This window comes from Monodelphis domestica, chromosome 4 (genome assembly GCF_027887165.1).
Source record: "Monodelphis domestica isolate mMonDom1 chromosome 4, mMonDom1.pri, whole genome shotgun sequence".
In the NCBI taxonomy this organism is placed as follows: Eukaryota; Metazoa; Chordata; class Mammalia; order Didelphimorphia; family Didelphidae; genus Monodelphis; species Monodelphis domestica.
In genome coordinates, this window is record NC_077230.1 from 191,420,781 (window position 1) to 191,438,645 (window position 17,865).

Sequence of the window (17,865 nt, forward strand, 5' to 3'; positions counted from 1 at the left end):
CTCATTGGGTCCCTGATAACGAGAGCATTTTGTGTCTCAACAAATGGACCCATGCCAATGCTATTTTCAGCAGCAATGCGGAAAAAGTAGGATTTTCCTTCAATCAGTCCTTGCACTGTAGCATTTTGCCTTGTAACTGTATAAGTAACTGGGGTCCAAGCTCTGCGGTCAGCTTCTCGCTTTTCAATGACATAGTTGGTGATAGGTGACCCACCATCATCTTCTGGAGAAAACCATGTCAGTTTGCAGGAATCATTGGTTAGGTTGTCAGAAAGGAATGGAATTCCAACTGGACCTGGAACATCTGATAATAAGCACAGAAAAATCATTATAGATATTTTCCCACCAAAGTCATTTCTTATTACTTTGCTATCGTTTTATTAAAGCAATTGAAAATTATTTGTGAATAAGTTAAGATATAACATATGTATATAAAGAACTTTGGGGGGTTATTTTTGGTATGTTAAAATATATTTAAATGAAATATTATGGAAACAGTTGATGGTAGCAGAAAACTTCCTGAACCAAGTAGTTTTAGTAGAAACAGCAAACATCTATATTAATCAGGGCACAATTGTAGACTAGGTCATTGAGGTTTTTCAATTTCCAACTTTTTAAGTAAAGAATCTACTTCATTATGATGTGATTATTTTAATGAAAAAATATAATAGTTATAGCTTCTGTTTCAGAATTGATAATCACTAAACATGTAGGAATAATGTGATAAGTATTCATTCCTGTGAAAATGATAATAAAACAATTTAAAAGAGATTATAGAATGAATAAATTTGGACTTATTTACCTAACACATCTACAATAATTGTCTTCTTTCTTTCTCCACCTGCATTTTTAGCAAGTAGAGAATAGACACCCTGATGACTCCTCTTGCAGTTTTTGATGACCATAGATGAGCTAATAGCAGTTGTTTCAATGTTAGCTTCTTCTGGTAATGCTCTTTCATTCATGTTCCATGTCACTGTTGGAGGTGGCTTTCCAGAGACATATGCTATAATACGAATTACCCCACCAGCATGGACCACAATTCTGTCTCTCACACTAGCATCTAGCTGAAGGTCAGGAAGAACTAAGAAAAGAAAAGGCAAATGTAAGTGTGTTTTTCACTGAAAATATATTTTAATTTTTAAATAAAATTCAGGTATGTTAATCATAAAATAATAGTTACCAATTCTGTCCTTCATTTCAATAATGTCAGTGGCTTCTCCAGGTTCTCCAATGCCAGCAATGTTGACTGCTCTAACTCTAAATTTGTAGAATGCACCTTCTTTTAATCCAGGTACTACGAGTTTTGTTCCTCTCACTTCCTTATCTTTACCCTGAGTTTTAAAAAATTCATTAAAATTTTAATTATAATAAATTATGTTTTTACTTTTAATAAGGGTTTTTTACTTTCAAAAGATGAAATTCTGCTTACCTTTTCCCATTCTTCCTTTCCTTCTTCTTTGTATTCAACTATATATCCAGTAATTTTAGACCCTCCATCCTTTAATGGGGGAGTCCATTCCAAATCCACAGATGATTTGGTCCAGTCAGTCACTTTGGGGAATGGAGGACCTGGTGGGGCTAGAAAGAACCATTAAACCAGTTAGCTTATTTTTTCATGAACATCTGATAAATTAAAATTAAATGTTTAAAGACTTACCAATTGGATCTCTAGCAGTTACTGGGTCAGACGGCATGCTTGCTGGACCAACTCCAGCAGCATTAATAGCATATACTCGGAATTGATAGTCTGAACCTTCTATGAGGCCTGTCACTTTATAAGAAACTCCTAATGTCATAGCTTTGATAGGATCCCGGTTGACTCTCTTCCATCTCTTTGATGTGGTGTCCTTCATTTCTAGCCAGTACCCTGTCACGGGAGAGCCTCCATCATATTCTGGTTCCTCCCAGTTGACAGTCATGGAGTCACGCTTTACACTGCTCACAGTTGGTTTGTCAGGGGCTCCAGGGACAGCTGTGAAGGAATTAATATCAGTTTGTAAGAAATAATGTTAAAATACACAGAAAGTGATTTATATTTGAAAATGTTATACTTACAGAACAGATTTCTTGCTGTTTCTGGTTCACTGTCAAGAGGCTCCCCAATACCATATTTATTTTGTGCCATGATACGGAATACATATTCGTGGCCCTCCAGTAATTTAGGGATTGTGTATGTACACTCCTTAGGTTCACTGGAAACACGCACCCATGTTTTCCTATTAGCTTCTCTTTTCTCAACTACATAATTTGTAATCTTGGACCCACCATCATCTAGAGGTGGAAGCCAAGATAAAGTCATTTGATCAGCTGAAATGGATTCAAATTTTATGGGTCCAACTGGAGGTCCAGGACGACCTGAAATAGAGTTTGAAAAGGAATAGTTATTCCCTAGTTGACAAATGGTCAAAGGACATGAACAAAAAGTTTTCAGATGAAGAAATCAAAGTCATCAATAATTATATGAAAAATGTTCTAAATCAGTCTTGATTAGAGAAATGTAAACTATAACAAACCTATCAGATTAGCCAATATGGCAGTAAAGGAAAATGGTCAATGTTGGAGGAGATGTGGCAACATTGGGACACTAATGCATTGCTGGTGGAGTTGTGAATTGATCCAAACATTCACAATTTGGGCAATTTAGAACTATACCCAAAGGGCTATAAAACTGTGCAAATTTGGTCTGATAATATCACTACTGGGTCTGTATTCAAGAAAGACAATAAAAAAGGGGAAAGGACCTACTTGTATAAAAATTTTCATAGCAGCTCTTTTTGCAATGGCAAAGAATTGGAAATTGAGGGTATGTCCATCAATTGGGGAATGGAGGAACAAGAAAAACATTGTACACAGTACAATGATTATCTGTGAAAACTTAGCTACTTTCTGCAATGCAACGATCTGGGACAATATTGAAAGACTTATGTTGGGGAATGCTATATACCTCTAGATAAAGAACTGTTAGAGTCATCTTTCACATCAGTGTATTTATAGCTTTATTTTGGGGTTTGGGGTTATGTATAGAGTGTGCTCTTACAACAATGATCAATATAATAGTGTGTTTTGCATGACAGTAAAAATAAAACAAAAAGAAAGAAAAGGAACAGTTAATTAGCCAAATGTATTTAAAATTAAAGATCATACGGCAGTTTATTTATATACAACACATAGAAACTATTTCATATTTACCAAGAACATTCAGTCTCATCTCCTTTGATGCTGTTCCCAGATTATTCTCAGCTGTGAGTGTGTACAGGGCAGTATCACTCCTACGAGATTGTGGAATCACTAGGGTGCAAGTGTCATCAACCACAAGCTTGTTGATATGATGGTCATACAGAACAGGAGTTTTGTCATCAGGTTTCTTTGGAGGAGCTTTAAACCATGTTAATGTAGGAAAGGGCACACCTTTAACTTTAGCCACAATGCTGACATCTGTTCCTTCTTCAACCTCCATAAATTCTTTTAGATCAATTGATGGTGGGCCTAGGTCAGAAAAGAAGACGTGTTGTCATTAGAAATGAAGACATTTGGCCTCAATTCACATTTGGTCTCATCTCCAACCAGAGCTAGAAGAAATAGCTTTCTATCAACTGCCATTCCAATTCTGTCTGATAATATGTAACATGGATGCAATTTTATAAAAGAAACTGTTATGCTCATTTTTAACTGGTTATCTCTTCTCTGAAGAAATTTTATAGGTAAAGTAGAGAATGCGGAAAGGGAGAGGCAGTGTGAATAGACAGGAGGATCCTAATGGGGCTGAAAGAGGAGAATGAAATTGAAAATAACTTTTAGTTATAGTAATACAAATTATGAAAGGCAGCAGGGCATAGAGTATGGAGTGCTTGACTTGGAGACATAATTTTAAATCTCACTTCAGATATTTATTGATTGCCTTAGGTAAATCACTTAATCTCTGAGAGACTTGCCTTCCACCATAAAGTGGGGATAATAAATATTACCATCACCCTACTTCATAGGGTTGTTGTTAGGAAAGTACTTAGTAAACTTTTAAGCATTAAAATATGAGAGTTGTGGTAATATTAATAGTAAGAATATAGAATGATTTGATATTTTTCTCCAAAAAATTTATAGATGCTAATTTATATTTCTTTCAAAGCTTCTCTAAATGCATTAAAATAATCTTTATGTAATAGTCTATGTATTATTACCTGTTTCTATAATTTCCCCACTTTCTAGCAATTTTTAGCAATAATAGTAGGAAGGTGGAGTTGGAGGATGGGAAAGAGGTTTTATATCTATATCTATATCTACATCTATATCTATATCTATATCTATATATTTATCTATATCTATATCTATATATTTCAAAACATCTTCCTGTCCAGATGAATAGTAATTAAGCACTCTTCTCTTTGCTTTCTGCAATTCTGAATATTTGCAATCTGTTTTTATTAAGACTTTGGTGGGGGCAGCTGGGTAGCTCAGTGGATTGAGAGCCAGGCCTAGAGACAGGAGGTCCTAGGTTCAAATCTGGCCTCAGACATGTCCCAGCTGTGTGATCTGAGGCAAGTCACTTGATCCCCATTGCCTAGCCCTAACCACTCTTCTGCCTTGGAGCCTTGGCTCCAAGATGGAAGGTAAGGGTTTAAAAAAAAAGGCTTTGGTAATGTTCCTTTGAGCCCTCATATCCATCATAGTCTGCTAAGGAAGAAATTATGCTAAAATAAGAAAAATGAGAATAACTTCCTTTGAATGGAAGAAGAGAGACTATACAAACAAATGTGATGATATCATTTAACAGTTGGGGAAAATAAAGTTAAGTAACTTGTTCAAATTCTCATGAAAGTCAATGGTCATTCCCTGGCTTCTACTCTAATATATTCTTTCCAGTGAAGTCACTCATTGGACAGTTGCTAAAAGCTAGAAGGATATTAAATGAGGAGGCATCTGCCAATAGCTTCCTCCAAACTTACATGTTTGGTCTTTCACAATGATGGGACCAACTGTAGCTGAAGGTTTGCTGACTCCTGCTTCATTGACAGCTTTGACTCGGAATTCATATTCTCCACCTTCTATGAGGTCCTCAACAGTAAACTTAGTTTCTTCTACATCTCTTCTATTACATTGTTTCCATGCTTCTTTCTTCTTCCCAGTAGGATCCCAGGCAAGGCACTCAACAATATAGTGTGTGACAGGGGCACCACCATCATTTTTTGGAGGCTTCCATGTCAGACTCACTGTGTCCTTAGTAACAAGCCCAATCTTGAGCTTAATGGGGGGATCAGGAGGATCTTAAAAAAAAAAAGAGACAAGGAATATAATAATACATTTTAGTTGTAAGAAGATAGCTTCAATTTAGATTTTAAACGATTTGGGTTAGAGGAAAACTTACAAATTGGATCTCTAGCAGTAGTCCTTTGGATAGTCTCTACAGGTGCACCAATACCAAAACGGTTTTCAGCACGCACTCGGAAGAAATACTGTTGTTCAGAGATGAGGTCAGGTACTACAAATGAGGTGCTGCCACAATTTGGATTAACTTTTGTCCAGGCTTTCCCATCAACAGTTCTTTTCTCTATAACATAGCCTTTGATTCTATCTCCACCATCATCATCTGGCATCTTCCATGAAAGTTTGCAACTGCTTCTTGTAATGTCACTGACTTTCAGGTCTTTGGGTGGCCCTGGTACATCTGTTAATTTGCAAATGATAATATAAATGATTTCCCTGAAATACCTAGAAAATAGCCAACCAATTTTAATTAGATGATATTAAACTTTTAAAGTCTTACCCATAACTTTAACTCTGCAATTTGCAGTTTTTTGTCCTGCTTTGTTCTTGGCAGTAATGCTATATTTGCCCGAATGTTCTCGTTTACAATCATTAATAATAATCACTGAAGAGTTTTCAGCAGTTTCAACCTTTATAAAGAAAATAATATACATTTAGGCATTTTAGTATACTGGAAAATTTGTCAATTAGTATTATAAAATTTTCAAATTATTTATCCTACCTGTGCATCTTCAGGTATATTATGAACGCTTTCCTGTTAGAAAGGATGAATAATTAATTTTAGCATATATGCTTCTTATACTAATTTGATGAGAATTTTTAGAATATTAAACTTTTATTTTTACCTTTACTGTCTTCTTTGCTTTCCCCTCAAACTCCCAAGATGATTTTGGAGTTGGGCGTCCCTTGATGATAGCTGGAATCTTGATCTGTGATCCAGCACGGCAAATCAAACTATCCTGGGCTCCAATGTCAATGAAAACCTCTGGAGGCTCTGCAATATCATAAATAATACAAAGGAACTTAGTTCATTTTGAGAACTTTTTAACAAAGCTATCTATCTCAAAATAAAAAAAAATTGTTAATTTAGTACCAGTACCTTGAATATCAGTGGCAGGTATCTCTCCAGTTGTCCCACTGGGTTCAGATTCCCCTGCATCATTTACAGCTTTCACCCGGAATCGATATTTTCTGAGTTCTTTCAAATTAGGTACAACATATTCACAGGTAGTGATAAGCTTGTCTGGTTCATTTACTTTTTTCCAGTCAGTAGTGCCTTCCTCTTGCATTTCCACAATATATCCTTTGACTGGACTACCACCATCTTTGACTGGAGGTTTCCATCCTAGGGTTATGGTTGACTTAGTTCTGTCTTTGACTTCTGGACATGAAGGTGGACTAGGTGGGACTAAAAACAATAAAAAACACACAAGAAAACCAATAGTGAGTATGAACTAATTGTATACATAAGATGAGATCTTCCTATAAATGCTCATACATCATTTTTATATTCTGAAGAAAGGAAAGAATAATAAAAAAGAAGAAATTACCTCTAAGAGAAGACATAAAAGCAATAACCTATTTTCCATGACAGTTTAAAAACAAAAGAAAAATGTTCAAAATGCCTTGACATATTTTAACTCTTTGATTCTAGATAGTATAATATACAAAGAACCAGTTTAGTATATTGGAAAGAGTGTTAGATAGCCAGGAGATACCAAGGTTTGAATCTGCTTTTCATACTTAATAGCCATGTGATCATGGGTTAGTCACTTATCTACTGAAAGTCTTCATTTCTTTCCCCAAAAATGGATTTAATAATACTTCTCTCATATGGTTTTAGTGAAAGTCAAATGGAATGATGAATGTATGGTATTTTGTAAAACCTTAAAATGCTTTGAGTTTTTTATTTAATGTTATTAATTAGAAAAATCTCCTTTTCTTTTTCTAGAACAAAAAAGGACTATGTTCTCCCATAATAATTATAATATGACAAAAGGATGTATTTAACCTTTATATTCTTTGATCACTTCATATTTGTAACAATTTAGATCTAACTTGGTTACTTATGTCTTTTGCTTTTATTTCTGTATCTTTTTTGTTTGTTTGTTTGAAAACCTTACCTTCAATCTTAGAATTGTTTCAAGGCATAAGAAAAGTAAGTGCTAGGCAACTGGGATTAAGTGACTTGCCCAGGATCACACAGCTAGGAAGTGTCTGAGGACAGATTTGAACCTCTCATCTCCAGGACTGGCTTTCTATTCACTGAGCCATGTAGCTGCCCTTTTCTCATATTTTTAAAAGTTCTAAATCTGTTTGTGTTTTTTTTTATTGTGTGTAAATGAAAATATTGTTTAGTCATTTCTTTTAAGTATGAATTATTGTACCTTAGTAAATATTTCAGGAAAATAATAACATCATTACTCACTAAGCAATTATTTTCTTTATAGACATATCCTGGCATACTTACATATAGGATCTCCAGCCAGGGCAGGGTCTGATGGTTCACTGGGAGGGCCAACTCCAGCTGCATTTATTGCCAGTGCTCTGAATTGATATTTAACTCCTTCAATCAAACGTGGAACGTTAAATTCCAGGCCTTTCAATCCTGTTTTTGTTATTGGTGCTCTGCTAACACGGGACCAATAAGAACCTCCCTCTTCTCTCTTCTCCAGCCAATAGCCAGTGATTGGAGACCCTCCATTGTCCAAAGGAGGTGTCCAACTCACTAGCATCGATCCTTTGGTACGCTCTAAAACTTTTGGTTTTCCTGGAGGTCCAGGAGTGCGGAAGGGATCCTGAATGACTACTTTATCAGATTTACACTCATCACTAGTTCCATATTTATTCACTGCTCTTACTCTGAACTCATATTGACCATTTGGAATAAGCTTCCAGACCTAGAAGGCAGAAAAACAAAAATTTAAGCATTGTCTTGAATTTACTAACTTTTATATTTTATTTTTATGACTTAGCAAGGAAATGACAGATGATTATACAGTGACCCTTCACCTATCCTGGGAGTTACATTTTAGAGACCCCCATGATAAGTGAAAATCTGAGAAGTAGTGGCATTATATTTATTTTATTATTTATATATATTTTAAGACTTTATAAACCCTTCCCACCCTTCTATAAACCTTTTCCATACTCTTATTAACTTATAGTCACTGAGCCAATCAGCACCCAGGATACAGAACAGAGCGCAGTGGTTGGCTGCTTTTCATTCCATCAGCCAATAGTCTGCCATGTGCAATCTCAAGTTGGCAAACTTGCGCAAGCAGTAGTGGTGTACTGCTTTCTTTGTGTACAGTATGGTATTCATCCTCAAAATTCTGTGATATAGTGAAAATATCAGATACAGAATTTTATATATATATATATATTTAAAAACCCACAATACAGTGGAGCCATGAACCACAACATAGCAAGGGCCGACTGTATATGCAGGGGTCAACATACTAGCCCAAGTAGACTGCTTTTCTAGGTCTAGGAGTTAGGAATAGTTTTTAAATTTTTAAATACATTAGCATTTTGTTTTAAAATGCTAAAATCATTTTTAGCTTCAAGGCCAGTACATGACCTAATCTGGCCCTAGGGCAGAGGTTGCTGATCTCTGTTCTTTAAGTGAATTAAGAAGGGATCATCACTCTGTAAACAATGTCAGGTTTTAAGTGCAGACTGCTTTGGTATTTTGGGTGAGAAGTTTGACTTCAGATAGGTTGCAAACTATTCACAACAAAAATAATTATAGGTAGCAAAGGGAGAAAAGAGAAAACCATACTTTAATAAGAAATATTTGTATTTTCTATGCTTTTTGGTTCATCTAATAAGAGGAGTGATTTCAGAGCTCCTGCATCAATCCTTCATCAAAGATGAAATAAAAATTTAAATGACCATATATATGGTATCATGTGCCTCAATGACAAAATAATTTTTTTTAATTTTAGAGAATTAATCATTATATTTTAAGGGACATTAGAATGCCATTGGCTTAGTCACTTGTCATTTAAATGTATATTCAAATTGTGCCTAAGAAAGCTTACTCCATATCTTCTTTCCACAGCAGTATTGGTGACCTCCTCCCATTCAGTTTTCTTCCTACTTGCATCACGCTTGTCAATGACATAATGGGTGATTTCACTGCCACCATTATCTAGAGGGGCATCCCATGTCAAGTGGCAAGATTCAGCTTTAATATCAACCACTTGAAGGTTTCTTGGTGGAGATGGACGATCTGAAAGAAACAGATTTCAAATCAGTTATTAAATACTTGTTATATGCAAGGTGCAGTGCTAGGTACTGGTGATAAAATGACAAAAATGAAAACTGACCTCTAATGTTGTAAGGATTACCTCTTTGCTAAAAGCAGGAAACCCTACAAAGCAGGTTATCCTACAGGGTAAAAACAAGGCCAACAACACTAGGAACTTGTAGTCTAATGAAGGGGTATAATATATACATAGAAAAGATTGCCCTGATAATTCTTCCTCCTTCAGAGGGTTCCTTTGGGGAAAAACTCCACTCTTATTTGTGGTAAGCAGGAAATTGCCCTTCCCTGATTCTTGCTAGAGTTTATACAGATGAATGGCCGAGGACAAAGGTATGGAGGCATTCTCTATGGTGAGACATTATGATTCCTGACATTTCCATAGGCATTGAGCTATTCAAGCCTTAGATTCCACTGCAAGGTGTGTAATGCTTTCATTATAACTGAAAGGGTTTTCCACTGACATTTTAATGTTTATGTTTTTGCCCCCTTTGTACCTTCAATATGGCTGACATCTAAGGGGCACACAGTTACATATATAAGTAAATGCAAAGCATAAACAGGTAATACAAATTTTAATTCTGAGCTCTGGAGAGTGTGAAAATAACTGGTGGGGGATGGAGAAGGGAATAGGAAAGAGGTCTTGTAAGACATGACATTGTTCTTGGAAGGAAACTGAGAGTTCCCCAAGTTTAAAAGTGAGAGGGAGTACTATATAGACTCAGACTTCTTTGTACAAAGGCACAAATATGGGGGATAGTAGATCAAATGAGACAGAATACAGTACATAAATGGCCATCGAATTACCCCCGGATACCACATAGATCAAGCACTTACCATATACTTCAACATGAACGTTGCGGAACACAGTGCCAAGACGATTAGAGGCAGTAACAGTGTAAGTGCCTTTGTCTTCCCGGACAGCCTTGGGAATACTGAGCTCTGTCTTAGCCTCACTTCTAGATACTTCTTCCTTGGTAATCTGAAGTGCATCTGTTGGCTTTTCAATGACCTTCTCATTCTTGGACCATTCAATCTTGGGCATTGGGAGGCCTGTTACATCTGCAGGAATATTAACAGGCTCTCCTGCTTTCACTTTGATAGTATCTCCTCTAACCTTGAGTCGCAATTTAATAGTTGGAGGAACTAGGAAAGCAAATACAAACAGCAATGTAGTATGGAGTTTTGTTTACCTTGGGGAATAACCGTATATTATAAAGGGAAGGCCCATTAACCCAATTATTATGTTACTATATTAAGCAACCATACCTTCATCATCTTGTATGACTACATTAAGGGGCAGAGATGGTTCACTTTCACCAACACCGTTGACTGCTCTGACACGGAATTCATACATTTGGTGTTCATCCAGATCTTCAACCAGGAATGATGTAGTTGGACAAAGTCGTTTGTTAACTCTTTCAAAATCAGGTTTATCATGCCGTCTCTTTTCAATAATGTATCCTTGAATAGGACTGCCATTATCAGTTCGAGGAGGCTTCCAGTCAAGAGTGATAGTAGATTTAGTCCTTTCTGTGTATGTAAGTCTCTCAGGTGCCGTTGGAGGACCTAGAACAACAAATAATTTAAAATGACAAGCACAAGATATGTACCCACTATGGACATCAAATAATATCTTACTTCACTTTCATTTGTTATATTAGAATATGTGATTTCTTCAGTATCACATTTACTCCTGAATTTTTCCAAAATTAATAGACTAGATTCATGATGCAATGACCAAAAGTAGCTGGCATTATTATAGACATTTTGTTTTTTGTTTTTTTAATTGCAAACATCAACTTAGAATACTAACTAAAACAAAAAAGATTATATTTTGCTCTGTTTGATAATCTGGATTTTAACTTTTCCTGGAAAGCTTTTGATCTTCATAAAATTTGGGGTAACACATCTATACAGTTCTGATTAGCTAGTATCCCTTTTGAATAATTCAATAAACATATATTGAATTCTTTTTTGTCTTTTATGTATGTCTCTTTCTATTTCCTGTGATTAGTACAAGTACCTGGCACATAGTAAATATTCAATAAATACTTATGTCCCTGACCTCAAGGAGATTACATTCTACTGAAGGAAGAGACAAGTATTTATGTAAATAGTTTCTATACTTCTCATGGTTTTGAAGTATACTCAGAAAGTGGGTATGGGCAATGATGGAACAGAGTTGAACAGTATCCATCTATGATAACATCTTTTATAGTTTTAGTATTGTATGGATATAAATTTGGAGCTAGGCAGGACCTTAGAGGCCATTGAATACAATTCCCTAATTTTATAGGGGTGTTGGAAACTGAGAAATAAAGTGACTTGTTCAGGGTCACACAGATAGAAAGTATCTATGGCAGGATATGAACCGAGGCCTTTCTGATTCTCAGTCCCAGACCCTACCATGAATGCCTGATAGAGAAGAAGAAAGAGTAAATATGGTTAAGTTGTGTTCTAACTGAATTTAGCTGACTGTCTCTTCTCTGGTGCATCTAGTAGATCCTAGGATGCACTGGAGAATCTGGGATGGGGTGCAATAATGATATAATTGGATGAATCTGTGCTCTCCTTGGTGTAGGGACTCCTTCCACTGGTACAAATTACAAGGCCACTACTTCTTCAGATAAAGTGTTTGATCATATCTTTATATAAGCTCTGTGAAGTTCTTTCTCCACAGTAATCCAGTCTCAAATTTATGTTTCCTTCCTTTTTATCTTCTAGGAGGAGCTCTAGTTGTTCCTTTTGGGAAGGGATTCTCTCTAGGGTCTTTGGCTTAGAACATGATATTAGCATTAATGACCATTGCATGTCAGGAACACATTCATTTCTGCATTTCACATTGTTAATTAACAGCCCCCATAAAGTTTTGCTTCAGACTTAATTTCTATTCTTGGGCTCTTTCCTCTGCTTTTGTCATTCATCTCCCCAAATATCTGAGGCAAGGCCTATTCTTACAGTGAGAAGGTTAATGGATGGAAAATGGGACTGAAAGAAATTCATACTGCCAAAAAACTGAACCTAAGAAACAATATCATTGCTACATGGTGAGATCCTAGCTTCCCAAGTATACACTGAATATTTTTGAAAATTATGTGAACTCTTTTAGGTTACTAGAAAACTTAGTTAATTGCCACTTTATTCTAATGGCTCAAAGTATTAATAGTTTCCAAAAGTACTCGACTTACTTCCAGGGAACTGGTAGTCACTGGAAGAATACATTTTGCTATATTACAAGACTGTGCATCTTATGTTTACTTTAAGACAAAGTTAAAGCAATTATGGCAAATATAACAAGTTAATTAACAACTATTTGGAAATCATTTCAGCATTCTGTACCTATAGAACTTTTAACTGATGTAAGTTTAGAAATATAAAGCTCACTAGCATGAATTGAAGCAAAGATTATTCAATTGATTTCTATTAATAAAGAAAAGATTCATTTACCTAATGGATCAACTGCAAGGATTGGTCCTATCTCAACAGGTGGGCCACAACCAAACTTGTTCTTAGCTATAACACGGAACTTATATTCTTGCCCTTCAATTAGACCTGTAATGTCACATTTAGATCGATCGGTCTCTATTGGTAGTCTCCAAGTGTGCATTTTGGCATCTTTTCTTTCTATAATGAAGCCTGTGATTTCACTTCCTCCATCATCTGCTGGATCAGACCAGTTGAGTAGACACATCTTTCTGTTTGTTACAACAGGTTTAAGGTCAAGAACTGGACCAGGAACATCTGAAAAAGGAAATGTATTGCATAAGACAAAATTAGGAAAGATTTATTATGTAAGAATACCACCTGGAACAATCCATGAAATATTTCTTACCAAAAACTTCTACCCTGGCAGCTGCAAATTTGGAACCACAACTGTTGGTAGCAGTGATCACATATCTGCCATGATCTTTTCTCAATGCATTCTTGATAATTAGATCAGATTTGGTTCCCACATTATCTATGACAACACGATCTTTGTCTAGTTCTCCTTCTTCTTTGGTCCATACTTTGGTAGGAATAGGACGACCAGTAACAATTGCTGGGATTTTCAGAGTTTGTCCAGCCATTATCTGGATTCCAGCCTTGACAGAAAGATCCAGTTCCACTGTTGGAGGTTCTGTTGGAAAACAGCATATAAAGCTAAGTGAAAAGGCAGAAATTTTATTCCCCCACTGGGAAAAAAGTTCTCAAGAAGCATTATTACCTTGAGGTTCAGCTACTGTAACAGGTTCAGTTTCCCCAGGCGGTCCTTCGCCAGCAATATTGACCGCACTCACACGAAGTTTATAGTCAGCACCTTCTCGGATTTCTTTAACTGTATACTGGCGAACTTTGATCATTTTCTCTGTACAACGTGACCATTCATTTGTGCCAACCAACTGCTTATCAACGAAATAGCCAATGATTTCCCCCCCACCATTGTAAGCTGGGGGTTCCCATTCTAATTCAATAGTGGTGGTACTTGTGTCAGTTACTCTTGGCACAGGTGGTCCAGGTGGTGCTAGAAAAGACACAGATATCAAAATTCACTAAATGTTCTAAAGCTTTTATCAATATCTATATCTCTACAAACACATATAGGGCTTCTATATATGTATATATTCACACATCATAATACTACACAAGGCATTTTGTGTGTATGTGAGTGAGAAAGAGAGAAAGAGAGAGAAGAGAGAAGAGAGAGAGAGAGAAAGAGAGAGAGAAAGAGAGAGAGAGGGAAAGAGAGAGAGAAAGAGAGAGAGAGAGAAAGAGAGGAGGGGAGAGAGAGAGAGCTGTATATGTATTTCCCTCCCCTCTGTCCTTACTCTAAGACTTTGCCTTCTTCCCCAGCCATATAAGAGGTCACTCACAGATTGGATCCCGTGCTGTTTGGGGATCAGAGGGTGGACTAAACTTTCCAGGACCAGCTGCATTTTCAGCACACACTCTGAAGACATAGGTTAGTCCTTCCAAAAGGCCATCCACTTTTGTTTTCAAAGAGCTTAGAAGGTTTCTATTGACACGCGACCAGTGAGTACTATTGACTTCACGTTTTTCAAGCCAATAGCCCAAGATGGGGCTTCCATTATCTTTAGGTTCATTCCATTTTACTAGCATGCTATTGCTGGTAACATCTTCAACGAGGGGTTTATCAGGTGCATCAGGTGGTTCTGAAAAAACAAACAAAACAGAAACTACCTGTAATATCAGTGATATGTTGCAGAGTCAATTTACCACCTAACTCAATTGATGTTAATACCAAATACAAGAAAAAAGCACTAGAAAAATATTAATAAAATATTACCAAATGGATCTTTAGCTAAAAGTGGCTTTGAAACACATGGTGGTCCAGGTCCAAATCTATTTTCAGCTCTCACACGGAAGACATATTCCTTTCCTTCAATTAGTTTTGGCACAGAATATTTGCAGTGCCGGAGTGTTGAAGTAACTACAATCCAGTCTGCATCAGATTTTGTTTTTTCTTTCTTTTCCAAAGTGTAGTTTATGATTTCACTGCCACCATCATCAAGTGGAGGTTCCCATTTACAGGTGACTGAATTCTTTCTAACATCTTCAAATACAAAGTTGATTGGAGGTCCAGGTGTATCTAATAGTCAAAATGAAAACAATGATTCAAAATAGTTTGTAAAAGTAACTGTCATTGCAATGATAATTGTTAGATTTCCCTTTGGGCAATAGATCCTCTATTCCCAATATCTATTTTCAGAGAATAATGAAGAAATGGTAGGGAAGATTTGAGAAGAGTGAATTTTGATTTCTGCAATTATTTTAGTAGAGAAATGAGACTGAAAAGTCTCCAATTATTTATTTTTCCTTCCTTATAACTACCTTTTTATTTCTTACTTCACGATTCTGAGATTATTTCTCCCTCAGTTGTCTTAGTTCTCACTAAATTTTTAGTAGAGTTAGAATGATTGTATCTTGAAATGCTTACCTAGCACACTGACGACACAGGGAGCTTTGGCAGTGCCATGGTCATTTTCCACTTTGATCATATACATGCCATGATCAGGTCGAAGAGAATCTCGGACACGTAGCTGAGATTCTCCTTGTTTGCTATTGTCAATGCTCAGCCTTTCTGTCAGAGGCAGGACAAATGGTTCTTCTTCTTGAACTTCACCTTTCTTCCTCCTAACCACTGTTGTGGGACGCTTTTTAATTTCCTCTGGTCTGATAACCTCTTCATCCTTTAACCATGTAATAGTTGGATAAGGTGACCCAGAAATAGTTGCATCAAGTGAGATTTCTTCACCTCGCTTAACTTCCAGGGTTGTCCTCAGAATGACTTTTGGAGCATCTATAATATATTTAAAAATTAGTTTTACCTTTAGTTTTAAAAATGTGATTATAAAAATATTATTTCCACTCAGATAGACCCAACAAATAAAATTTACCAATGGGATCCACAGCTTTGACTGGAGGAGTGGCACGAGAAGGCTCACTGATGCCAGCAGCATTTTCTGCCCGTACCCGGAATTGATATTCCTTTCCTTCCTCAAGTCCTTTCACCGTGTATGTTAAAACAGGAACCAAAAAGTCATTGCATCTCTTCCATTTGTCTTCACCCTTGGCTATTTTCTCTATAATATAACCCATTATCTTGCTTCCTCCATCATACAAAGGAGGTTTCCATGTAAGAGTCATTGACTTTGCTGTGGGGTTATGAACCTCAACATCAATAGGTGGATCGGGGGGCTCTGTAGGACAAGGAGATTATGTATGTGTAAGGAAAAAATCTGACTTTGTTAAAATAAAAAAATCCTATATTTAAGCCTTTCTGGCATCTGTCCCTGCCAAAACTTACGTTTTGGATCTTGAGCAATGACTGGATTTTTCAGTTCAATATATTCGCCTCCACCAATTTTGTTCACAGCCTTCACTCGGAAGAAGTATTCACCATTTGGTATAAGATCCTTTACGGTCCAAGAAAGTTTGTTTTCACCAGACATCACAGGTATATATGTTCTTCTACCAGCTTCTCTACGTTCTAAGACATAGTGAAGAATTGGACTGCCACCATCATATTCTGGAGGCTCCCATGTTAACTTGCATGAACTTTTGGTTATATCACTTGCTTTGATATCTTTGCATGGTCCAGGAAGTCCTATTTTAAACAATATTAATAATTATTATTGTAATCAATACATTAAAGATTAGAATTATTTTCTATATGAATAAATGTACATTATTATAATTTAGAAAAAATACCATATCATTATATTAAATTTTATTATATAGTTTATTAAAAGTAGTTATCAATCATTGCTTAATTAAATCATGTTTCTCTAAGAAAGTTTGTTACATTTCCTCGTTAAAGTCTGAGAGTCTTTTTTTGGGGGGAAACAACCTGCAGGGTAACTTGGTTATTATATAGAAAGGTCAGGAAGAAACTGATCAGTGTCAGAAAGGGAGGTCATTCATAGTTACCCTTCATACTTGCTTTTGTATGTCTACATAGATATTTAGAATATATGAAGTTATTTCAAAGAATGATTATTACCTATGACTTTGACATTGATAGAGCCAGTTGTTGAGCCCAGTTTATTTTCTAGTGTAATGGTGTAAACACCAGCATCTGCATGGACACTCTTGGGCACCTCTATGTGTGCAGAGATATGATCACTCTTCATTGTTAGTCTGTCATTTGCTTTGAGTTCTTTGCCATCCTTATGCCATGTAATGGTTGGGGTTGGCACAGCTCTGAAGGGAACAGGAATATTTAACTTTTCACCTTCAATTACAACAATGTCATGAGTCTCCAGATCAATGGTTGGCCTGCCTGTAAAATATAAGGAAAATGAAGAAGAGAGGATGTTAAAAGGCTCCAGAATTAGAAAATTTATAATAAAAATGTCAAATATTAAAAGAAACATCATAATTACAATCTGGGTCTTTGGCAACAACATTCTCAGAGATTTCAGATGGCTCACTGACTCCAACAGCATTGACAGCTCTCACTCGTAGAACATACTCCTTGTCAGGAACAACACCTTCTTCTACTTTGAACTTCAGGTCTTTCACTGGACGAGAATTGACTCGCATCCATTTTTCAGTGCCTACTGGGCACATTTCAACATGGTATCCTATAATAGGACTTCCTCCATTTTTCTCTGGTGGTTTCCAAGCAATGGCAATGTGCTTTCTGCCAGCATCAGTTACATGCAAGTCAAGGGGAGGTGAAGGAGGACCTAAAAGAAAGAAAAGTAAACACTGACATTTATTTTCTACAATCTCATTTTACTTTATTTTATTTAAAAAAACCCCTACCTTCCATCTTGAAATCAATACTGTGTATTGGTTCCAGGATCAAATTTGAACCCAGGACCTCC

General features: G+C 36.3%; 1 protein-coding gene across 20 annotated transcripts in view; it reads right to left on the reverse strand.

The window, feature by feature from the left end:
• The window catches only part of TTN (titin), a 327,039-nt gene that overhangs the window by 70,469 nt on the left and 238,705 nt on the right, over positions 1-17,865 (reverse strand). For all 20 annotated transcript variants that reach the window (XM_056794077.1, XM_056794076.1, XM_056794075.1 and 17 more), the window contains 27 exons: positions 17,419-17,724; positions 17,037-17,315; positions 16,341-16,640; positions 15,931-16,233; positions 15,471-15,833; positions 14,820-15,122; positions 14,386-14,685; positions 13,740-14,036; positions 13,368-13,652; positions 12,983-13,276; positions 10,802-11,101; positions 10,370-10,678; positions 9,309-9,499; positions 7,733-8,162; positions 6,362-6,670; positions 6,108-6,256; positions 5,984-6,016; positions 5,762-5,891; positions 5,363-5,662; positions 4,944-5,261; positions 3,193-3,489; positions 2,059-2,358; positions 1,661-1,975; positions 1,433-1,581; positions 1,184-1,334; positions 803-1,084; positions 2-304 (listed from right to left, as the gene is read on the reverse strand). In XM_056794077.1, the coding sequence (XP_056650055.1) occupies positions 2-304; positions 803-1,084; positions 1,184-1,334; positions 1,433-1,581; positions 1,661-1,975; positions 2,059-2,358; positions 3,193-3,489; positions 4,944-5,261; positions 5,363-5,662; positions 5,762-5,891; positions 5,984-6,016; positions 6,108-6,256; positions 6,362-6,670; positions 7,733-8,162; positions 9,309-9,499; positions 10,370-10,678; positions 10,802-11,101; positions 12,983-13,276; positions 13,368-13,652; positions 13,740-14,036; positions 14,386-14,685; positions 14,820-15,122; positions 15,471-15,833; positions 15,931-16,233; positions 16,341-16,640; positions 17,037-17,315; positions 17,419-17,724 (7,296 nt within the window). The remainder of the gene's footprint in view (position 1; positions 305-802; positions 1,085-1,183; positions 1,335-1,432; positions 1,582-1,660; positions 1,976-2,058; positions 2,359-3,192; positions 3,490-4,943; positions 5,262-5,362; positions 5,663-5,761; positions 5,892-5,983; positions 6,017-6,107; positions 6,257-6,361; positions 6,671-7,732; positions 8,163-9,308; positions 9,500-10,369; positions 10,679-10,801; positions 11,102-12,982; positions 13,277-13,367; positions 13,653-13,739; positions 14,037-14,385; positions 14,686-14,819; positions 15,123-15,470; positions 15,834-15,930; positions 16,234-16,340; positions 16,641-17,036; positions 17,316-17,418; positions 17,725-17,865) is intronic.